The sequence below is a fragment of the Maniola hyperantus genome, chromosome 25 (assembly GCF_902806685.2).
Source record: "Maniola hyperantus chromosome 25, iAphHyp1.2, whole genome shotgun sequence".
In the NCBI taxonomy this organism is placed as follows: Eukaryota; Metazoa; Arthropoda; class Insecta; order Lepidoptera; family Nymphalidae; genus Maniola; species Maniola hyperantus.
Genome location: NC_048560.1, coordinates 3,743,840 through 3,769,738, shown reverse-complemented (window position 1 = coordinate 3,769,738; position 25,899 = coordinate 3,743,840). Strand labels below are relative to the sequence as shown.

The 25,899-nt window shown below is 37.9% G+C and overlaps 1 protein-coding gene across 2 annotated transcripts in view; it reads right to left on the bottom strand.

The window, feature by feature from the left end:
* The window catches only part of LOC117993821 (irregular chiasm C-roughest protein-like), a 144,284-nt gene that overhangs the window by 42,053 nt on the left and 76,332 nt on the right, over window positions 1–25,899 (bottom strand). For both annotated transcript variants that reach the window (XM_069507128.1, XM_034981689.2), the window contains 3 exons: window positions 15,707–15,858; window positions 13,666–13,757; window positions 12,130–12,238 (listed from right to left, as the gene is read on the bottom strand). In XM_069507128.1, the coding sequence (XP_069363229.1) occupies window positions 12,130–12,238; window positions 13,666–13,757; window positions 15,707–15,858 (353 nt within the window). The remainder of the gene's footprint in view (window positions 1–12,129; window positions 12,239–13,665; window positions 13,758–15,706; window positions 15,859–25,899) is intronic.

Genomic DNA, 25,899 nt, shown 5'->3' with positions numbered 1-25,899 from the left:
AGACCAGACCAGAAATTTAGAAATTATAAAATTCCAAATCCCTGCCAGGAATCGAACCCGGGACCTCCCTCTAATAAGACCACAGCGCTTACCACTGCGCCAGGGAGGTTGTCAAATTATTATAAACTATTTATTATTATAAACTAGCTAATGCCCGCGTGCATTTAGGGTTTTAAAAATCCCGTGGGAACTTTTGGTTTTCCAGGACAAAAAGTAGCCTATCCGTAGAAGCCCGTCCGCGGGATGCAAGATATCTCAGTACCAAATTTCGCAAAAACATTTAAACGCATGATTCTTTAAAAACCCCGTAGGATCACTACGATTTAGGAATGCAATTCCTTACAGCATCAGGTCAGGGCTGAGGAGTTGGATGCTTGAGTTGAAAAAGTCTTTACTTGGTACTTGGTAGGTACCTCCAATATCAATTTATAACCAACAGTTTCCAAATGCCATCAGTTTTGGTGGTCAGGTCCTGTACAGCATCAGGATTAAGGAGTTCCAATTTAAGGAGTTCAGTTTAGGAGAATCAATTTTTTTTTATGGAATAATGTCGCAAATTTTCTCTATCGATTAAAATAAAAATTACGCAAATCGGTCCAGATTTTTTTTTTTAAGAATATTAGCCATGTTAAATGACTAATATTCCCCTTTCCTCTCCAATTAAGCGTCAGGCTTGTGCTAGGAGTAGGTACGACAATAGTGGAACGGGCGGGGTTTGAACCGTCGACCTTTCGGTTTTCAGTCCACTCCTATACCAGTTGAGCTATTGAGGCTTGTAAAGTCCAGATTTCTGTGTACATCTAGGTACATACAGGTAGAAAATCAAAATTATGGCGATCGTAACTTACTCCCGTGCTAGCCCCCCAGAACTCTGGAAGTCTGTCTGTGTTATCGACACTTTAGTTTTCCCGCAACGTGAGCTATTAAAAAAGCAGTCCAAAATATATTTCCGCCCAGTTTATAGCCCGTTTGCTGTTCCGCTGTTTATTTATGGCATTTTTTTTATTTCTACCCTCATACTGTAATGAATTTTGTTTATTGTTCGTCTGGCTGGCGCTAGTATATTTTATGGTTCCGTACTAAAAAGCTAAAAATGGATCTCTGCAGGATCACTTTGTTAGACGATATTTGAATTTATTACAGTTTTCTTTTGCTATTTTGTATTTATCATGGAACTAGCAATCAGCTGAGCTTATTATCAAGAATTTATTATACCCTTTTCGCACTGCATCCGTTCCCAATCCTAGAAATAATCCAATATTTAGGCTGTATGGTGGTGCTTGCTTGGTGGCTGGTTTTTCCTACATGTTTAGCAGTGGGAGGGGGGCAATACATATCGCATGCTTCATGTTGCACCATACAGATTTATCTTTTTCAGCGGATTATAGAAAATTAAGCTTTTGGTTCCTTCAATTCTCGATTCATTCCAATCAATTTCAGTCGATTGTATGTTACCAAAACTGAGAATATCACCGATTCGGAGCTTTGTTCACGGACCGGTTTAGCAACAATATTCATCATCATTATCAACCAATAGATGTCCACTGCTGGACATAGGTCTCTTGTAGGGACTTTCACACGTCTTGCGCCACCATCCAGCGGCTCCTTGTCATTCGTCTTTCAACGCAGTGCCTTCCGGTGCGAGGTCGCCATTCTAGCACCTTAAGACCCCAACGTCTATCGGTTTCCCGAACTATGTGCGATGCCCATTGCCACTTCAGCTTCGCCACCCGTTGAGCTACAATATTACCAAATACTAAATTGTATGAACGCTTGTGAACTACATTTTTAGGGTTCCGTACTCTTTCACTTTGTTATCTGTCTGACCGTCTATCCTTCGTATCAGCTGTCAAGAAAACTTATAGGGTACTTCCCGTTGACCTAGAATCATTAAATAAATTTGGCAGGTAGGTAGGTATTATAGCCGAAATAAGGTAAAAATTTGAAAACCGTGAATTTGCGGTTAAATCACAAAAATATTATGTGTTCATGAACTAATAATTAGTATTTACAACTTTCAAGGTAAGATTACTATACCATATTATGTATAGTGGGATATCATATACAAGGGATTTATCTGTTCATTCTAAAACAGATTTTTATTTATTTTTATGCATCATATTTTTTGAATTATCGTGCAAAATATCGAAAAAATATAGCTGTAATACGGAACTCTCGGTGCGCGAGTCTGACTCGCAATTGGCCGGTTTTTTTTTCTGTCTGAATGTGAATAGGATACTTCGGGAAGCGTTTGACATGTTGTTTATATTATTTGACACACAATAAATACCGATTGATTGCCTTTTTTGGTTAGTTGCAGATTTTTACCAAAAAATTAAACTCGCTCGGTGTTCCGTGAAAATGGAGATTATGCAATTTAGCTGTTACGAACTTTTTTTGGTACAAAAGTTATTTTTTTAATCTAGTTAAAGAACAAACAAACCGTTTAACGGGTTTTCGGTAATGGAATTACTCTTGTCGGATGTCAAAGAAGCAAACTGAAGCTTTTTTGGTTCCGTACCCGAAGGGTGTCAACGGGACCCTATTACTAAGTCTCTTTTGTCCGTCCGTCCGTCTGTCTGTCAGCGGGCTGTATTTCGTGAACCGTACCTAATAGGCAGAGAGTTGAATCAGTACCCTTATTATAAATGCGAAAGTGTGTTGTTTGTTGGTTTGTCCTTCAATCACGTCGCAACGGTGCAACGGATTGACGTGATTTTTTGCATGGATAAAGACCTGGAGAGTATCATTTTCTCAAAAAGGTTTGGAACAAAAAGTTCCCACGGGATTTTCATAAACCTAATTCCACGCGGACGAAGTCTTGGGCATCAGCTAGTTTTATATAATGTATACTTCTATTGCCGCTATAACAACAAATAATAAAAAGTGCAAAATGGCTGCCATAAAAATTAAAAAAAGGTGTTATTTCTTGTTGTCCCGAACAAATGTACCGCCGACAGTACTCGCACTAACAGTGTTTTCTGCAATCTGGAGATGGAGATAGAAGTTTCAAGACACAACCGTCGTCGACCCAGCTGTGTCGCTACCGAGCACAAGCAACCGCTCGGTGGGAGATCTCCCTTTGGTACAGTCGAGCCCGCACACCGCTCCCGTACAATGCTAAGCAACGGCCTAAGCTTGGCGATTGCGGGTGTCCGGCTATTAGGCGTCTATAGGTGGTGGTCTGTGCAGTGGCGTAGCTAGGTAACCAAGGGCCCTGGGGCAAATCAAATCAGTGGGGCCCCCACTAAACTGGTTAGGTTTTGTGAAGTAAAAATATTAAATATACAAATACTTTAAAAATGCTAAGCTACTTTATAATCAGCCCTTTTTCGTGCACTGCAGGGCAGGTAATTAAAATATTAAACAATAACAGCATAAATTACAATTAATACTCGGTAGGTATTGGCACAGAATCCGTCAAATTGACAACACTACCAACCCACAGGAAGAATTTAGGGGAATCCCCTAGGTATAACTTTCGAAATTCTTTCAACTGAGTTGCCATGACTAAAGACGGGTTGCAACCTGTTATATTTATTTTGAAAATGGGAGGAATTTTCAAAAGTTCAGTTTGATCGAGAGTTTCTGGTGAGGATTCAAGGGCCCCCTGAGCTTGAGGGCCCCGGGGCACTGCCCCGCCTAGCCCCTAGGTAGCTACGCCATTGGGTCTGTGCATACAGTTAACATAAAGGACATCTTTCAGCTCAAATCAAACGCCTCCTCAAAACTTTCCAAGTGCTCTCGGGTTACAAAGGGTACACGCATATTACCAACACTTGAAATATAGGGTTGCCCATTGAAGATTTATAGCCTCTGGTCGAGCTAATGGTAGGTTCAATAGCAATTAATCGTTTTCAAACTAGCAATATTTCACCCTGTTCGCAAATAACCATACAACCCGTCGTGTGCACGTCATAGAGGCGTACAAGCACTGCCCACATTATGGATAGGCTGGCGAAGGTACTACTGGCGATACAAGAAATAAAAGTTTTACATTTTTTTTTTCAAAATTATGGATAGGGTGCCTACGTATGCGAAGTTACTTCTAGCGATACAAGAACTTTAAAAAGTTTTTGAAAAACCCGACTGCGGTTTCCACTGGTGTACATTTGAAAATGGCAACATGGGGTTATTCATGGGGGCAGATCAACAAATTCCTGAAAACCCGGCAACGCATTGGCGGTTTTTCTGGTGCTGCAAATATTCATAGGCAGCGGCAATCACTTTTCATCGGGTGAGCCGCCTGCTCGTTTGCTCGCTATTTTGTTTTTTAATGGTGCTAAACAATGTATTGCAAATAAAACATCTGACTGACGCTAGAGGTCAACGAACGTTGCATAACTAGGCCACTCGGACTCGTGCCGATGCCGCATCGTAGGCGTGCCATTGACCCGAGTTTTGCAGGCTAAACATTGCGAGTTTGAAAAATTAGTAAATCACTAAAACTACAAAATGAGGCAAATGGTTATTGGTATATTGGATTGTGTTTAGGTTTAAGTAGTATAACAATGAGGCTAAGTTTTTGCTAGCGTTCTGGTTACACCCTGTATACTTTGAACTTTACCGTACTCCGTATTACTTTAAGTTTACCGGGAACATAAAACTTCAGTATAGAACCTAAGTTGTAACTGTAATAGCCTCTTCGGGGAACTCACCTGGCTAATTAGGTTGAAAGGTCAGTTGACAGGAAGGGATCGGTTTACTCTGACTCTTGAGAACTTGTAAAGGTATTAACCACACGATCTCTTTGAATTCATCATCATCATCAACCCATTGCTGATCCAGTACTCAGTACATGACTTTTTTTTCCGCTGGTAGAAAATAAAATTACGTATCCCGCACAAACGAAGCTGTAGCCTAGTGGTTAGGACGTCAGCCTTCTAATCGGAGGTCGGGGGTTCGATCCCGGGCACGCACTTTTCGGAGCTATGTGCGTTTTAAGTAATTATGGAGAACTCTTAGGATGCAGATTTCCTCACGGTGTTTTAATTCATCGTTAAAGCAAGTGATACTTAATTGCTTAGGTTTTTCGAACTATGTGACCTGGCCATTGCCACTTCAGCTTCGCAACCCGCTGAGCTATGGTTCCCTACGTTCCTAGTTTCTGATTGGATCACGTAGAGAAACTCCAAGCTTATATTCTTATTAGAAATAAAATACTCGTATATTATGTATGTACAATGTACATATCCTACTTATAACATACCCTCTATTATGTTTCATTCTAAGCTCATGTACATCTTATTATTTTCACCTCTCTTACTATGACCACAAAGACGATATTTGATTGCTACATCTCACGAAACATTTGAAAGCGTACGGACTCCATAAAAGTAAAATACGATACTATCAATGGATGCCACGTAGTATTATAAAAGTTATTGTCCTTCAAACTCGTTTAAAGGATATTATTGTACTGTTAAAGGAAATAGGAAACCTGGATGTGGCCCTTTGCTTGAAATTTGAAAAAAAAAGGTTCTAAGTGGGGACTTTAGCTTGGGGCTTCTTCTTTGACTAGGGCGCGTTTGGAACCCTTATGATTTCTATAAATGTTAAGGTGGAATCTGAACCCAGGAAGGATATTTTGCTCGTTATATACGGATACCAATTGAATCACTACTACACCATAAGTACTCTAAAAATACAAAAGTGTCTGCTTGTCGGTTTGTTCTTCAATCACGCCGCAACGGATCAACGTGATTTTTTGCATGAAAATAATTAAATCTGGAAAGTGAGACAAGCTAATTTTTAGACCGGAAAATAAAAGAGTTTGCACGGGATTTTTGAAAACCTAAATTCATGCGGATGAATTCACAGACATCAGCTAGTAATATTTGGAAGAGAAGCTTGGTATCTTCCAAATTCCACGTAAATCATGAATTTATTCAGCATCCAACGAAATATATTCAGTTCTTTACGGTCAAGTATTTCGACCGAGTCACGACGCCTTTCTAATTTGTTCCCGTTTTCATTCCATATCCAGTTTTACCCCATCCACATTTTGTTATGGCGAAAAGAGGCGGTTTGTTTATCATATTGTATTTTCGACAACATTTTAAATCCTGACCGCCTCAATCAGCCCACTATATATGTATACGAATATCTCTTGAATACACTATATGGAAGAGAAGCTTGGTATCTTCTAAATTCTACGTAAATCATGAATTTATTCAGCATCCAGCGAAATATATTCAGTTCTTTACGGTCAAGTATTCCGACCGAGTCACAAAGACCTTCTAATTTGTTCCCGTTTTCATTCCATATCCAGTTTTACCCCATCCACGTTTTGTTATAGCGAAAAAGGGTGTTTGTTTATCATTTATTTTCGATGACATTTTTTAATCTTACCTCCTTAATCAGCCCAATATAGACGGATATCTTTTGAATATACTATATGGAAGTAAAGCTTGGTATTTCCCAAATATATTCACCAGTAAATCATGAATTTATTCAGCAGCCAACGGAATATATTCAGTTCTTTACGGTCAAGTATTCTGACCGAGTCACGACGACCTTCTAATTTGTTCCCGTTTTCATTCCATATCCAGTTTTACCCCATCCACGTTTTGTTATGGCGAAAAAAGGCGGTTTGTTTATCATGTATTTTCGTTGGCCGTAAAATAAGAACCCTTTTTATGGGGTACCCAATTACTTTTTATGATCGAGATGGACCGGTGATATCGTTTGGATATTGTGATGGCTTTTGCCATTCGTATGTATGCAATGAGAATTTTTTTTGGGGCAATGGTGGTGCTAAGTTTATATGGCTGTTTGTATCACTTTGTGTGGATTAGGCGAAAGGACAGTAATTCTACACATCTCATCTTAACGCTGAGATATTATGTAGCTGTATGATATAATTGACCATATCTACTAATTATTATAAACGAGGACGTGTGTATATCTTGTCTTTCACTTAGAATCTTATAATTTATACAGATTACACCTTTAAGGCATAGTTTAATGCCATCGATCTTATATGAAAAGATCTGAAACCCACCATATTATTTTCCCAAATACTATTATGTGTCTACTGGTTAAAGAAAAGAGGTTATGACCCTCAGCACAGAGGACGCTGAGAGAGAAATCCATAGGTACTAATATTATAAATGCGAAAGTGTGTCTGTCTGTCTGTCCGTCTGTCTGTCTGCTAGCCTTTCACGGCCCATCCCTTCCACCGATTTAGACGAAATTTGGTACAGCGATAGCTTGCATCCCGGGGAAGGACATAGGCTACTTTTTATCCCCAAAAATCAAAGAGTTCCCACGGGATTTAAAAAAACCTAATTCCACGCGGACGAAGTCGCAGGCATCAGCTAGTATTAGAACATATAAGAACTTTCGTAGGTGAAAGACACTTGCAGAGGTCAAAGAGAATTCTCAAACATTATCGACCCGCAGAGTTCAGCTTTCCAATGCTTTAAGACTACATAAATAATGTACAAACCCCTACTCACACCCTTATTTAGAGTTCTGTATCCAAATAAGAAACCTTTATATCTTTGGCATGCATTTACATTTAGAAAATAGTCGGGCTTACTTCGACTAACCACGTGAGTACAGTCTGGATCATCTATACAGGATCAGAGATAATAAATGAATTATCTCTGACAGGATGTAACCAGAACGCTGGCAGATGATAGTACTAATGATACTGATAATATGATACCACAAAAAAACTCGAAAAAAACTATTAAAAATTCTATTATTTTGTCAAAGTTTACGATAAATTGCAAATAAAACATCTGACTGACGCTAGAGGTCAACGAATGTAGGGAAAGTAGGTCACTCGGAGTCAATGCCGCGTCGTATGGGGGCATTGACCCGAGTTTTGCACGCTATACACTGCGGGTTGGAAAAATTCTAAATCACTAAAAGGACAAAACGAGGCAAATGGTTATTGGTATTGGATTGTGTTTAGGTAGTATAACAATAACGCCAAGTTTTTACTAGCGTTCTGGTTACACCCTGTATTTGTGATGTATTTACAAGTCGAAAATGTCAATACATTTTTTTCAAATACATAGAAGTTGGAGACCTATGTCTAGCAATGGATTTCTATCAGTTGATAATGATGAATATGCTATTCAAAATATGAGCGTCTATTTAAAAAAACTGATAGAATTAAAGAAATGTCTATAGCAAAAAGAATTTTGCTTTACCATCACTTTTTTTATTGGATTAATTAGGTACAGAACCCTACATTACGCATGACATGAAAGGAAATATGCAGGTATTTCAATTTAATTTCTCTGCTCTCTATCTCTTCGTTTTTATGACTACAGAACTGACATTCCCACTGCCTTACTCACTTGACCAATGTTTTTGGGTATACATGCACACGGAATTTCTTAACTCCCCTACACCTTAGAAAAGGGCGCCCGTAGCAAAAATACGGGCTCAGAATAAATAAGCAGGCGTAGAACAATACATTATGCTAGTCGTACGTGGGTGCCCGTTACGCCAATTAGAGAAATACTTTATATATATTATGTTTTCGTAAACAGTTACCTTATATGTACATCTTTGACGACGTTACCTGAAAGCTTTATGAGGGTCGGTTGATAGAGGCGTTTTTATTCCATTACTACGCGGCTCTACAGTACCCGTAGTAGGTACAAGATTTTACGTCTCACCAAACCAAACCAAATTCGAGAGTCGAAATACTTCCGCGTTACAGTAAAATTGACCTAAACAGCCTTGCATTGAAGTCAAATATTCAATGCCACTGATTTTAATTTCGCAATGTTTCCGCTTGGAGCACTGGCTGTAGAAGTGTAGACAAACTTGAGCTTTAAAACAAGGCACTTAAGATCCAGTTTACTGTAACGCGGAAGTATTTCGACTCTCGAATTTGGTTTGCTTTTGTTTGGTGAGACGTAAAATCTTGTACCTACTACGGGTACAGTACTGTACCCGTGGCTACGCGGTTTCGTCCTATAGGTAATCCGTAACTATTTTTTTCGTTCCCAGCTACGACATAATCTTATTACTTCGTCTTTTCGTAACTGGTTCATCATCATCATCATGATCAAACCATCACCGGCTCACTACAGAGCACAGGTCTCCTCTCAGAGTGAGAAGGGCTTTGGCCATAGTTTACCACACTGGCCAAGTGCGGATTGGCAGACTTCACACACCTTTGAGAACATTATGGAGAACTCTCAGGCATGCAAGTTTCCTCACGATGTTTTCCTTCACCGTTAAAGCAAGTGATATTTTAATTACTTAAAACGCACATAACTCCGAAAAGTTAGAGGTTTTGAACCCCCGACCACCGATTGGAAGGCGGACGTCCTAACTACTAGGCTACCACAGCTTTTTTTTTACCACAGCTTTTGCGTAACTGGTTATTGATAAAGAATATTTTATCCGGGTTCGTAACGGAATAAGATTAAAATTAGGTCGATTCGTAGTAACCAGTTAAAAAAATACAGACCTACATTTATCTTATATTCCACTAGCTTATTACCTACCGCGACTTCGTCCGCGTGGACTACACAAATTTCAAACCCATATTTTACCCCTTGAGGGATAAAATTTTCAAAAACCCTTTCTTAGCGGATGTCTACTTCATAATAGCTATCTGCATGTCAAATTTCAGCCCGATCCATCCAGTAGTTTGAGTTGTGCGTTGATAGATCAGTCAGTCAGCTTTTCCTTTCATATACATAAAGATTACGAACCCGGATTAAATATTACGCGACAGGTTGCATTGGCAATCGGGGAAGGGACGGTTTAACCCGGTGCGGGCGAGCGCGGGTGACGTGTGGGTGTGCGGGGCGTCCCCAGCCTCATACCCCGATTGCCATCTCAACCTGTCGCGGACTATACATGCAAAATCCTAAGTAACTAGTTCCAGACTCATAGATATGGTTTAGTTTGTTTAGTTATTATAGTATTTAGGTTTATTATATACACTACCTCCCATTGTCCATTTGTTCGTTTTCTCCCTAGCGTTAAGTTTGTCTGGAAGACATCGCTACTTAGCGATAAGACCACCTTTTTGTATTTACTTTCTAAGATTTCATTTTTTGTAACCTGTTATTTGTGTTTTGTGGTGCAATAAAGAATACGCTCCACGGTTACGCTTCAGGAATAGCTTCTTACACTCAGTGCAGCCTCTCAACCAGTCCGCTGAAATTACGCGTCTTGCTATGTGGAGGTCACGGCTAGGTACCCCGAACCCGAACACCAGCGTGAAGGAGAGACTAGCCGAAGGATACAACCTCATCTGGCCTATCTGGAAGTCGCTCAACCGCCTCAGAGCAGGGGTGGGTAAGTCTAGGGCAAACTTAGCGAGATGGGGCTTCATCTCTAGACATGGTACGGAGTGCATCTGCGGTCATCCGAAACAGACCATTGCGCACATGACTGGGTGCCCTGCGTGCCCGACAACCTGCACGAACGAGGAGCTGCACGACGCTACCGACCGAGCTATCGCGGTTGCGGCTTTTTGGGCTGCCCGTATTTGAGGTGACCGTCGACTCGAGAAGAAGAAGAATAAACAATATGCCTACATACATACACCGTACCTAACATTGTCTTCTCTGCGGAAGAATATGATATGAATGTGTGTGTAGAGTAATAAATCCACCTATGTGAAGCCGGAGCAAGTCTGCTACCTACATAGCTAGTGCTGTATACGCAAAATATAGAACAGAATAAAAGGTAAGTATACTCCTTATCCGTTGCTTCATATAACCAAGTACCTACGTAGAAATTCTTGTAGCAAAAGTAAATCAGACATCATATTAAAATTCTTGTTACATACCGAGTAATGTTATTTCATATTTGTCGAGATATGAATCTACGCGATAGAAAGACGTGAATAGAGAGGGATGAGTATAAAAATCGATGTTCACTGCGTACTGCATATTGCACTGACTGTCATGATATTGGATGTCCTAACCGGGATTTAGGTTTCAATCCTATATCCAACGGGCTAACATATTCTATGGATTGTATATCTGTACACGAAACGTAAATGTACCTAGCCTAGGGCTGCCATACGTCCCGGTACACTGGGACATGTCCCGGTCTGAAGCGTTGTGTCCCGGTGTCCCGGTCAGTAAGTTAATTGTCCCGGTTTGGCAGTTGGGGCGTTTGTCCACTGCACCACCGCAGTCAACGCGACGTCAACGAAAAACGAGATTATTTTGGACGGAGTTCAGAATGACTAGAGTCCACCGCGACTGAAGTTAACTTACATCAACCCCCCGTTCCCACTTGTCGTTTATCGTTTCTCGTTTGATATTCCAGTGGCAGTACATTTTGACACAAAATCTGTTTCCGACAAGTGTGAACAGCTTCATATAAAATGTTCTGCCACTGGAACATCCGATTTAAATCCAGGCCCGACAAACGACAAGTGCGAACGGGGGGTGACATGTAGACCCTAGTCCTTACCTTACGTTTTCTGACACATACCTACTTGATTAAATTATTAACCTTTATAAATAACTAATCTAAGAATTCGAGATCAAGTTCAAACTTTTGGCCTTTAAATATTCTACGACTTGGTACAATCTAATCAAGAACATAATCCAATAGTCAAAAAACAATACAAACTGAGATACCTTTATTGTTAAAGTCATCCCAAAGTTCCCGGTAAATTAATTAAATCTGTATATATATTTTCTTCGTTCATAATATCAATCCAATTATAACTTGGATTTAGGTGTCTATTGTCTTCCAAAAGTTATGTATTATATTAATTAATGGACAAAGATATTTTAGCAAATTATGATTTATTGTAGTGTACTGCTATGATTTTGTACAGGTATTTCAACGTCATTTTTTTTGGCAGACAGTTTTTTTTCCAGAAATATTTTGGAGGTCACTGAGATCATTTGACATTGACTGGTTTTACATTACTGCTTCACTAAGTGATATTAAAATAATGTTTTTTTTTTTTTTTTGTTTCATAATAAAATCTTCAATGGCTTCAAAATAAATGTCAAATGAGCTCGATGGCTATCATTCATTGTTAGATACTGAGTTAGCGAATAGGTACTGGTAGGCAGGTTAGCCCGCTTCCATCTTAGACTGCATCGTCACTTACCACCAGGTAACATTGCAGTGAAGGGCTAACCTGTGTCTGAATAAATAAAAAAAGAAACTTACCTCGATTAGTATACTTGCAGCTCTGTACGCTCTGTCTGCGGTGTTTTGTGCTTGACATGTGAACGTTTGGTTGTTGTGCTCTTGTTTAGGAGCCATCCTGATGATGGATCTGGTGAACAAACAGAAGTTCATCTATATATATATATATATAAGGAAAAGGTGACTGACGGGCTGATTTACTAACTGACTGACTGTCTGATCTATCAACGCACAGCTCAAACTCCTGGACGGATCGGGCTGAACTTTGGCATGCAGATAGCTATTATGACGTAGGCATCGACTAAGAAAGGATTTTTCAAAATTCAACCCCTAAAAGAGTAGAATAGGGGTCTGAAATTTGTGTAGTCCACGCGGACGAAGTCGCGGCGAATAAGCTAGTATTTATATTTTCATATAAATTAAAATTATTAATTATTATCTGTCGCACGAATAAGAAAAAAGGAAGATTGTCAAAAATTGCGAAAAATTATACAACACATGAAACTTTTAACAAAATAAAGCTTATATCAAACTACGGGATATAAATTATATTAAAGTCCAGTTGTTGTTTTTGTATGTTGGAAACGCCAATATTGACCGGACTATAATACATATAATTTATATCCCGCAGTCCCGTAGTGTGAAATAAGCTTTAGTCTTTATTTCATAATGTAGTCATACATAATACAGTTATAAGAAAGTAGCTGCTCCGCCCCAACTTTTTTGGGGTAGAAGTCTGAAAATCCTTTTGGACATACATCGAGAAAGAAAACATACATACAAAATAATGGCAAATTTCTAGAAACGGTAGTTACTGTAACATAAACGTCATTTAGTCAGATTTTCGTTTTATATGTATACATTGAAGATAGATACCTAAAGACTATGACAAAATAGAAGAAATCCGCTAACATAAAACAGTCAGGTATTATATAATACTAGATGATGCCCGCGACTTCGTCCGCGTGGATTTTAGTTTTTTAAAATCCCATGGGAACTCTTTAATTTTCCGGGATAAAAAGTAGGCTGTCCTTCCCCGGAATGTAACCTAACTCTATACCAAATTTCATCAAAATCGGTTTAACTGTTGAACCGTGAAAAGCTAGCAGACAGACAGACAGACAGACATAATTTCGCATTTATAATATTACTAGCTTATGCTCGCGACTTCGTCCGCGTAGACTACACAAATTGCAAACCCCTATTTCACCCACTTAGGGATGGAATTTTTTAAAATCCCTTCTTAGCGGATGCCTACGTCATAATAGCTATCTGCATGCCAAATTTCAGCCCGATCTGGCCAGTAGTTTGAGCTGTACGTTGATAGATCAGTCAGTCAGTCAGTCAGTCACCTTTTCCTTTTATATTATATTTAGAGTGCGGATTACGACATCAAAATTGTAGTTATTTAAGGGGCGGATAAAAGAAGCCAACATAAACAAACATGCAAGACAATACAATACAAAAGGAAACTATGTGCAGAAACCTTAATTCGCACCCATCACAGCAAATTATAAAGATAATACCAATGGTCCAGTTGACAGGCAAATTACTTACCTCGCAGTAAATCTCTGTCCATCCGACAAAGGTTCGACGGTGGTCGTAACGCCCTGCGTCAAAACTCCTGCGTTGCTGTCCACCCACGTGATCTAAAATTAGACAATATTAATGATGTACGTGAACCATCTCAAGTTTCGGCACCATCTTGAGTTGCAAGATTAGTATTGATGGTACTAAGAAAAGAGGCGGGTAAATAAAATGTATTTGTAATACATGAAAATGGAAACGGCATTCCGAGCCAGTGGTAAATTAACAAAGTTGACGGTTCAAACGCATCCTTTCACATCCCATCCCATCCCATCCTACCGTACCGTATCGTACCGTCTCGTATCGTATTATTCGAATATGGTTGTGATTAAATGTAAAGTAACCTAAAATGTTTACTTGCTTATACGAATATATTCATTCATGAATTCAGAAGACAAATCATTAGCGATTAATATTTTTAGACAATAACATTATACACAATATGGTCTATAACTAAGTTGACTTTTTAAATTGGTTTGCAGATTTTTTTAAACTGGTTCAAAGAATTTTCTTTTACGCAATTACGTGTATCTAGTGATATATTTTATTCAAGGATAGTAAGCTTTGACTTGTCAACCGATAACATCGCAATGAGTCGTATCAAGTCGTATACTTCTTGGATTATAGAAATTATTCAGTATTTATTAACAACTTGTCTATCACAGTATATGAACGACAAGGAAATTGAAATTAAATCAAACATATAGTTGGCGACATACAAGAATTCTTGAATAGCAAAATATTTGATTAAAATATAATTGGTCGTACAGAAGCAGAGTTGGTGAACCAAATTCCTACATTTCTGAAATTAAACGAAATAGTTTGGCACACAGAAACAAATAATGTAATTGAAGTCCATACAAAATTTATTTGAACACTCGCATGGTACAAGGGTATTAAACAAGTAGATAAAATAAAGAAAACCACATTCGCCGTTGGTCTGTTTGCTAACTGTAAATATTTCAAGCTAAAAGCTGTATTCTCTCCAGGGCCCCTCCCGTCTCATCGCGACATCATATTCAATTTTACTCCTAATTGTGTCTCGCCCCACGAGTGACATACCTATTCACTCAATTTGAATATATTAAATAAAACGTTGCGATTTATTTTGTACAAATTATTTGGGCACAATCGTCGGATTAAACAAATTGGATTATGGAAAATGTCCCAAAGGAAAAATTGAAATTAAAACGTGTAAAGTGGCAAAATTTTTCAATGTAATTTATAGCGACGACGATAACACAAAAAATAATAAATAACTTTAACAGTCTTTTAAAAACGAACTACAAGTGTTTGGAACGTTAACGCTTTAAAAGTACGATTAACTTTATTTAAGAAGTAAGTTAAAAAGAGATTTGAGGGATAGGGTACTTAAAGTAAAAAAGACAAAATAAGGTTTTAATAGCTAGAAAACAAAAAGTAAAACAATTAATAAATCTTGCAAGGGCAAAGTTTGGAAAGGGTAGAAGTTTGGCCATTTGTATTTAAAGTCTCGCTAATTTAAGCACAAAAATGTTAGCAAGTCATTTACTCGGCTCTCCTAAAATTCAGACATTAATTACTTGTAAACACACTCCTTTGAAATAAAGATGCTCTAAAAAGATAGGGAGTAGGTACTGTGCACGGACAAATGAGATTTGCGAACTTTGAATCTGATATTTTTTAAACTCTATTTAATTTAAGCAAATAATATTATGTGAATTTTACATTTCTATTTTTTAAACTTTTAATTTAGATTTAAGTTTTTTTAATATAATTGTCTATCCCTTTAAAAAAAAAAGAAAATAAAGGATTAAGAAAATTCAAGGATCATTATTGAGTCGAACTCAACAATGATAGGATGGCAATTTTTCTAGCCATCCGAAAACTTATATTCTAATACTACATAGTGCAGTCTTTCATAATTTCCAGATACTTTATCTCAATTAAAAATAGTCTCTTTTAACTTAGCTTAATTGCAATAAAGATCACTATCCACCGTAACATTTTGAGCATTAAAATCATTACTCACTTCAGCTGGTGGCTTGCCTCCAACGGAGACACATTCCAATTTGATTATTCTGTCTTCTGGGGTAGAGTAGAAATTCCCTTGCAGTATTTTTGGCGGTTCCGGCGGTACTAGCACTGTGAGGCGGGCATAGCGTGACCTAATTGCGGGTTCACCTGTACAAAGAGTTTTAATTTATTTCAGCGGTGTATACATGGCATATAGTTGTTGAGAATTGATACTTTTTAGCGCCAGCGCTAGTTTTTCAACGTGTTGTTTTTAGCACTTCTCTCTAGTGGGAATAGTTTTAAAAAACTTTTTATTTTTCTAAACCCGTTTAATTCGTTTAGCGATAGGCAAACATTCGACTTTGTAACGTATATAGGTACTATTTAACTAGAACTATTAAAATAACAGTGGGCGTCTATTGGTTGTTGATGATGATGATGATAATGATGATGATATGATTTTGTATGGCAGCTATCACGTTATGAGTAATGATGCAATTTAAGGCGAATGTGCTTAAAAGATGCCAATTCATTCCTACTTCAATGTACGCATATAGATTTTCTGCCATACGCCTACCTGAGGGTGGATACCAACATAAGCTACTTTTGAAGTGAAACTTCTTTACCGGCGTTAGATGGGATCAAAATGTATAAGTATAGTATGAGACTCTCGTATAATTCGACGACGTGTCAAACATTCACATGGTTCATGTTTTAGCTCACGGTAACACCGCACTTGCTTTGACACACGCTAAAAATATAATCACGTCCCTTAAATTTATAACGAGGTGCGGCTTTGTCGGTCATGAAGTTACTAACTTTTGAAAATTTTAGCGCTAAGGAGTGTTTTGCACGCTAATCCGTAACAAAAGTTCATCGCCCCAACGATACAATAAAGGTATAGACAGACAGAAAGCGCGAAGGGCACGTTTCTAACGTGACCTATTTTTGAAGTGAAACTTCTTTACCGGCGTTAGATGGGATCAAAATGCATATTGTATAAAACTCTCGTATAATTCGACGACGTTCAAAAACTCACATGTTTTATGTTTTGCAGCTCACGGTAACACCGTACTTGCTTTGATACACGCTAAAAATATAATCACGTCCCTTTATAACGAGGTGCGGCTTTGTCGGTCATGAAGTTACTAACTTTTGAAAATTTTAGCGCTAAAGAGTGTTTCGCACGCTAATCCGTAACAAAAGTTCATCGCCCTAACGATACAATAAAGGTACAGACAGATAGAAAGCGCGGTGGTAACGTGTCTATTTTTATCATGACCTATTTTTGAAGTGAAACTTCTTTTCTAAATGTGATCAAAATGTATATTATATGAAACTCTCGTACAAAAAGCATGGGATTAAAAAGTGGTTACTAGGCAAAACTACAATCTCCATGTAATTCAAGACGAGACATTTAGAACAAAAAAAATGGCCAAGTGCGAGTCTCGCGCACCGAGGGTTCCGTACTACAGTCGTATTTTTTCTACATTTTGTACGATAAACCAAAAACTATGTGGATTTGAAACAACTATTAAGACGTATCACTTGCTTTAGCGGTGAAGAAAAACATCGCAAGGAAACTTGCACGCCTGAGAGTTCTCCATAATAGTCGGGTTATAGATGATACTGGTGATAATTTTAATATGACGTAGATTTAAAACTAAAGCTACGAGCTTCTGCAATGCAGACACCGCCACGCTTTATGTCTGTCCAGACCTTTGCTATAGATGAAACTTTATCGTCGCTCGCAAAGTTTTCACGTCAGAAATGTGTAACCGAGCGTAGGTAATCAGCGCCCGTAAACTTTTCTAAAACAAGAAACTGTTCTAGTGAGATAACAAAGTTCGAACATTGGCGGTTTGACAAAGATAACTGCTTCATATACGAGTTTTCTTCTTACAGAAATTGGGATTGTGAAGTTTACCTAAACTTTCTATACAATAAAATGGTATGTTTTTCAATATTGTTTTTAGGGTTCCGTAGCCGAATGGCAAAAAACAGAATCCTTATAGATTCGTCATGTCTGTCTGTCTGTCTGTCTGTCCGTCCGTATGTCACAGCCACTTTTTTCCGAAACTATAAGAGCTATACTGTTGAAACTTGGTAAGTAGATGTATTCTGTGAACCGCATTAAGATTTTACACAAAAATAGAAAAAAAACAACAAATTTTGGGGTTCCCCCATCCCCATACTAAGAACTGAAACTCAAAAAATTTTTTTCATCAAACCCATATGTGTGGGGGTATCTATGGATAGGTCTTCAAAAATGATATTGAGGTTTCTAATATCATTTTTTTCTAAACTGAATAGTTTGCCCGAGAGACACTTGCAAATTGGTAAAATTTGTGTCCCCCCCACCCCCCCTGTAACTTCTTAAATAAGAGAATGATAAAACTTAAAAAAATATATAATGTACATTACCATGCAAACTTCCACCGAAAATTGGTTTGAACGAGATCTAGTACGTAGTTTTTGATTTATCGTGCAATGTCGATAAAATACGATTATACTACGGAACCCTCAGTGCGCGAGTCTGATTGGCACTTGGCCGGTTTTTAATTTTTATTTAAAGACCGGGTGATGCTTGCGAGTTCGTCCGCGTCGATTTAGGTTGTTAAAAATCCCGTGAGAACTCTTTGATTTTCCAATATAAAAAGTAGCCTATGTAGTGACATCAAGGTCTGCAATTATATCCATGCAAAAAATCACGTCAATCCGTTGCTTTTTTAGAAACCTCCTATCAACCAAACCAGACAATATAAATTCCCAAATTGTCTCTGCCTGGAATCGAATCTGGGACCCTAGGAAACTAGTAGCACCTACCAATATGTCAGGGAATTCGTTAGATTAGTTAAAGAAATATCAGTTGTATAACCCCATTCGTATGGATTCTTAATAATCCTTAATGAGGTTCTTGCAAGACATCAACATCGGCATATAATGTTCTACCTTAGATAAACTATTATCATTAGATGTTATGATAATACCCAGAACCAATATTTGTAGTGGAATAATTTTCACTTAAGGTTAACGATTACCTACAGATGCTAGTGTTAATATCAGGGGTCGACGTCTTAATAAACTTACAAGAAGGGATGTTAAATATATACGAATAACTATTCCAAGACAGAAGAGAGGTGGTGGTTAAGTTCCTGTTGTTGTTCATGGGGTTTTGTTCTAGGTAAGCACCTCGGACTTTTCAAAATAGAGCCTCAATAGCTCAACGGGTAAAGGAGTGGACTGAAAACCGAAAGGTCGACGGTTCAAACCCCGCCCGTTGCACTAATGTCGTACCTACTCCTAGCACAAGCTTGACGCTTAGTTGGAGAGGAAAGGGGAATATTAGTCATTTAACATGGCTAATATTCTTTAAAAATAAAAAAATAAATTGCATTTTAAACACTTGCTATGGAGTAGGAAAACACAGGAGAAAAGCTGCGTTCCTGTGAATTCTCCATAATGTTTCAAAGGTGTGTGAAGTGCCAATCCGGAAATGAAATTCGGTTGAGAGGACATTAGTTTGGTTACTTGGTATACTTACAAGCTCATTCTACTACATAATATTTTGGTTTAAAGTTGTTCGCGAGATCAATTCAGGAAAAATTTGGACAGATATAGTCTGCGTCAGGTCGAGAGTGCAATCGGGGAGGGACACCCGCACAGCCCCCGCGCTAACCAGTGGCGTGCACAGGAGTTCAAGCCAGGGTATGCATTTAGGTATGAACTTGTTTTACGGCAGGTTATAATGAAAAAGTAAGCATTGATTTCTTACAATGAGGGTAAGCAGTGCGTTTATGCTTCTATGAGCTGCACGCCACTGGCGCTAACCCAGTGCGAGCCAGCACGGGTGACGTGCGGGTGTGCGAGCATACCCCCGCCTCAAACCCTGATTGCCATCTCGACCTGTCGCGTACTATACTTGCGCATTTCTAAAGTTTAGATTGGTGTGGATACGTAGGTAGGGCTCAGCTTACCGCAATAATCTCAACATACACTGGTTCATCTCAAATTCCTCAACAGTAGAGCGCTCATGTGCGAGGTGGTGTAAAGACAATTAAGGCCCGAGTTGCCGTCAGAGAGTTTCTGTTCAGGAAACTTTCCGCACCCAAGTTACAAAAGTTAAATAGTGAAAAGTTGTACAATTTAGCCGCTAGCTAGTTGTCCATTGTGCTTGCTTGCCTTTAGATAAGAAAAAACCGACCAAGTCAGGCTCGCGCACCGAGAGTTCCGTAGTAAAGTAGAGCCTCAATAGCTCAACCGGTATAGGAGTGGACTGAAAACCGAAAGGTCGACGGTTCAAACCCCGCCCGTTGCACTATTGTCGTACCTACTCCTAGCACAAGCCTGACGCTTAATTTGAGAGGAAAGGGGAATATTAGCCATTTAACATGGTTAATAATCTTTTTAAAAGAAAAAAAAAAGAAAAAAAAAAGTCGTATTTTACGTCATTTTGCACGATAAATCAAAAACTATGATTCATTAAAATAAATAAAAATCTGTTGTAGAATGCACAGGTGAAGCCCTTTCATATGATACCCCGCTTCATATAGTTATCTTACTTTGATAATAATTGAAAATACTAATTATTATTTCTTTGTGTGATGTAACCACAAATTCACGGTTTTCAGATTTTCCAATAATGATTCAAGGTCAAAGGGAAGTACCCTGTAGGTTTCTTGACAGAGAGACGGACAGACAGACAGACCACAAAGTGATCTTTTAAGGGTTCCGTTTTTCCTTTTGAGGTACGGAACCCTAAAGAAAACATTGTTCCGTCCCATTACTTTTATGTAAATCTTTATAAAGGATGAGGGTACTTCTATTTTACTTCAACGTTGTTCGCTCTTCAGAAACTTGAAGATCTTCGAGCACTCATTTTCAGCTACCTTTGTGGAGAAATTCTCTTAATTTGTGCTGATTACTAACTTGTACTTAATTAAGAATAACATTTTCTAGTCTGGTTTCTTTGTCGACGGTTCCTTTGATAACTTCCTTGCGCTGAAGGTAAATTCTTACTTCATTTTAACCCCCTTTATTGTATCTACGTTTTGTTGAAGTTGGTAATAGATTCTTAGGTTGGATGTTTCTTGTTTTTACTCTCGGACGCTTTTATGTTTTTCGCTAACCTACTTTCACTTTGATATCGCTTTTTTAGGGTTCCGTACCGCAAAAGTAAAAACGGAACCCTTATAGGATCACTTTGTTGTCTGTCTGTCTGTCTGTCTGTCTGTCTGTCTGTCGGTCTGTCAAGAAACCTACAGGGTACTTCCCGTTGACCTAGAATCATGAAATTTGGCAGGTAGGTAGATCTTATAGCTGACATTTGGGGAAAAATCTGAAAACCGTGAATTTAGGGTTAGATCACACAAAAAAATTAAATTGTGGTCATGAACTAATAATTAGTATTTTCAACTTTCGAAGTGAGTGACTATATCAAATGGGGTATCATAATATGAAAGGTCTTCACCTGTACATTCTAAAACAGATTTTTATTTATTTTTATGCATCATAGTTTTTGAATTATCGTGCAAAATGTCGAAAAAATATGACTCTAGTACGGAACCCTCATTGCGCGAGCCTGACTCGCACTTGGCCGGTTTTTTAACATAAAGTGCTGACAACAGTACTTTACTATCATTACAATCTAGCCTATAAGAGAGGCTAATAAATAATATTATATTAACCTAAACTTATAAACGTACTTATACCTAAGAATCGGTCCATTGACTTATCTTAGTTTACACTAGCTTATGCTCGCGACTTCGTCCGCGTGGGCTACATAAAGTTCAACCCCCTATTTTACTCCCGTAGGGGTTGAATTCTCAAAAATACTTTCTTAGCGGATGCCTACGTCATAATATATATCTGCATGCCAAATTTCAGCACAATCCATCCAGTAGTTTCAGCTGTACGTTGATAGATTAGTCAGTCAGTCAGTCAGTCACCTTTTCCTTTTATATAATATTTAGATTTAGACTAACTTATGCTCGCGACTTCGTCCGCGTGGACTACACAAATTTTAAACCCCTATTTCACTCCTTAGGGGTTGAATTTTCAAAAATCCTTTCTTAGCGAATGCCTACGTCATAAAAGCTATCTGCATGCCAAATTTCGGCCCGATCCGTCCAGTAGTTTGAGCTGTGCGTTGATAGATCAGTCAGTGAGTCAGTCAGTCACCTTTTCCTTTTATATATTTAGATTTAAGAGTTTTTATTGGAAGACACTTTGTTCTCGTGTTCTTTAAATTTGCACTAGCAGTATACTTTCACTATGACTACACTAGCTTAAAAGGCTCAGTCCTTGTATTAGGTCCGTGCAGTCGAGGAACTGGAGAGCCTCAACGTTAACATGTTGACGGAACCTATGTTCGTGGGATTTAGCGTGTTTGCTAATGACTGTGTCCACGAAGCCCGATTACTTATGACGTGATACTTTTTCACGTCATCTATCAATAATAAGATTGGTACCATCTCCATCCGTTTCCTCTTTGATCCGGGCCTCAAACTGATGCAACCAAATATTTCCTTGAAACGAAAATACATCAATGACTAAAAAGTATTTCAAATTAAACGTTTTCAAAAAAAATTATGAAATTTAATCTAAGAATATTGTAAAAAAACTTAAACAAAAAAACAAGAATGAAAACAATTCTGCTTGGGTGCAAAGGCAGCCTTACCACCAAAGTGATCTTTTAAAGGCAACCAAGCAAATGAACGTATCTAGATATAAAATGATTTAAAAATCAAAAAAATGTAGTTTAAAGTGGAGTATGTTATCGTAGTCAAAGTTCTGAAACTTATGAAGTCTACGTCTAGGAAGTTTCCAATTAGCTCTAAGTCGGTTAGACTCTGAGGCCTGTCATTAAGTTCTGATTGAGTTGTAATAGTAGTTGAATTTTCTAGATTAAATTACACAAGAACTAACTTCGACGTAAGATCTGATATTCCTGATTCAAACTTTATTAATCTTTTAAGTTTGCAGATAAGATTAAATAAGTTCAATAATTTATTTTGTTTAATTTAAATCGTAGCTCAGATGTTTTAAAATTTAAAGATGTACTACAGTCTACAACTATATGGCGAGAAGAATGAATCACATACAATAATAAAAAATATTTGAAGCTCTGTTTATGATCGCCCTTTTCAACTTTAATAATATGACTATCATTATATCGCTCAAACATTCTCATATTGAGAAAAATGTGATTTTATTTTCCATGAAATGTGACGAAAATTCTATCTAGCGATACTGTCTTTTAAAGTATAAGTAGTTAAACATTTAAATATACAGTATACACAATAGGAGTTAGGACTGAAAGTTAGTTAGTGCGTAGCTTAAGAAAAATATAGCACGTACTCTGGGGAAAAATAAAAAAAACACGAACAAAATTTTGAAGCCAAGGAAAAGTTCAATGTTTTATTTATGAGAGAGAATAATATAATTTGCGTTGAAATTTTTTTCGTTAGTAACACAGAAGAATAGGCAATTAAAACAAAGAAAGAGAAACCAGACAAAGTCATGACAAAGAAACTAATAAAAAACACGAAAAGTGAAATGAGGCGTTCCTTGAAAAATGAGCTCCTTTTCCTCAATTGGGATCAAATTTAATTAATGCTTCAAAGGAAATAAGAGCAACGATTACTTAAATACAGAGTTTAACTAAAATCTTCAAACAAAGGCGAAATACCCATGAGAGGCGCTCGGTGATAAGAATATTTCAGCAGACTTTAGAACGCGAATTTATCAAAAGACGCACAAAAGATTATGTAAATTAATTTCAGAACCTTTTCCATTCTGAATAGACCCACTTGATGCTAAATGGATCGAGCGCCCGACAATTTCTAAGACGGCTTATTATAAATTCACATAATTGTCATCATAGTAATCCTAAATACAATACGCCACGTGGTATTTATGATACGGAATTCGGAAACAAAGCCTTTGTTTGTCGAGTTTGTGACGATATTGATATAGTAATAAGACCTTCTCAAGGCTATGAAGAAAACAGTAATATAATAGAAATATTTGTGAAGTTATCTTTATTTATCGTCAAAGTTACTACGGGATTAGGGGATGGATACGACCAAATTGTTAAAGCCCTCTTCTGGTTCTCATGAATTTTCGTACTTCTACTATTACTACTATCATTTCTACATATATTGCCTTTATTATTTTGTGTTGGTATTGAAAGATCTTCATCTATATTTATTTTAACAAGATGTTCTAACTTAGACAACGCATGATTTTCACCGGGTATAATTATTGTCAACAAACACAAGCTAATCTTGCTTCAAATAAAAATGTAATATATCTATTGGTATCATTTTCGAAGCCATATCGATGAATCACAAAATCACAACGTCACAAAGTCACAACCGCGGCGCGTGCGCGAACTGACTCCCTTAAAAAAGGACCCCGGATGGGTTCGAAACTAGTCGGGCTAACGTCGACTAAATACGTGAGTAAAGCCGGGACAGATATTATATATAATGGAAATCACTCACGATAGTTTAAACGCTAAAACCACAAAATCATAATACAACATCGCTGATTTTTATGAACATTAATAAATTCTTCAAAAAATTCATCTTTTTAACTCTACAAATGATCAACTTCTTCCTATAATACCTTCTTCCTATATAAGTGTTCACGTGTTTTCAAAGACAACAAATGCTTTGGCAAATATTCGACATTTTATTATTAGAACCTAACATAAAATAAATGGGTAGGTAGGTACCACTCAAGCATTTTAATAATTTTATAAATGAGTGAAAAATCAGAGTTCAGAAAAAGCAAATTATCCTATTTCATGTCTCGGTTCTTAAAAATAAAAAGTCATCTCGTACTTACGGACCGTACAAGAATAAAACATTTCACATCGAAAACTCTTAAAAGCATATTTTTTAAATGAATTTCTTTCTAGCATATATTATTCCATTTTAAAACATATTCAGCTAAAAGGTCTCATATTGTAATTTTCCTTTGCATACTCTATTTAAGATTAAAATTAAAATTAGTTATATTACTTCTTTTCTCATATATAATAATAACACAATAAGCTAGTCTTTTCGCAGATAAAATTCATAGCACTTTAGACATACGAAATAACGTATAATATGTATCTACCTTCATCAAAAAATATTATAAGTTATTGGTATTGCTCCAGTCTGGTTGTATATATCTTTGATCGTCTAGATCTTCACCTAACTTTCCTTATATTTTATGTATCATGCGCTCTTTTCGATATTTATCGGATACCTGCCATAAGTCTTCAGACGGTAAAAAAAACTATCTAGTGAAAAGTACAAATTGGGTCTATCATAACAGGTTCTTGTTTTCTTTTTAACTTTATCTACTTATTTCTATTCCCTTTTCATTATCATCGACATCACCATCATCAACCGATAGACTGCCGGACATAGGTCTCTTGTAGGGACTTCCACATGCCACGGTCTTGCACCGCCTGAATCCAGCGGCTCCCTGCGACTCGTCTGATGTCGTTCGTCCACCTAGTGGGAGATCTTCCAACGCTGCGCCTTCCGGTACTGGGTTGCCATTCCAGCACCTTGGGACCCCAACGTCTATCAGTTTTCCGAACTATGTGCCCTGCCCATTGCCACTTCAGCTTCGCAACCCGTTGAGCTATGTTGGTTACTCTAGTTCTCATACGGATCTCCTCTTTTCTGATTTGACCACCGCACCGCCCTTGTAGTAACTCATAATTTTTAAGAACATTTGTAACTCTGTGAATACTTTCTTAAAGTTAGTAATTAAGTTCAAAGTCGCTCAGCGGGCTATGGAGCGGGTTATGTTGGGTATCTCTATGAGGGACAAAATCCGTAACGAGGAAATCCGTAGGAGAACCAGAGTGACCAACATAGCCCAACGAATTAGCCAGCTGAAGTGGCAGTTGGCAGGCCATGTCTGCCGCAGAACCGATGGCCGATGGGGCAGACGTGTTCTGGAGTGGAGACCGCGTATCAGCAAGTGCAGTGTGGGACAACCTCCAACCCGCTGGACTGACGACCTTAAGAAGATAGCGGGAAGTGGGTGGATGAGGAACGCGGAGGATCGTGTGTGGTGGCGTGCTCTTGGGAAGGCCTATGTCCAGCAGTGGACGCAAACAGGCTGATTGATTGGTTTTTTCTTTAAATGAATAATTTGTCTCAGTACTTGAATTTAAAGCTAAATACCGGTGAATTTTAA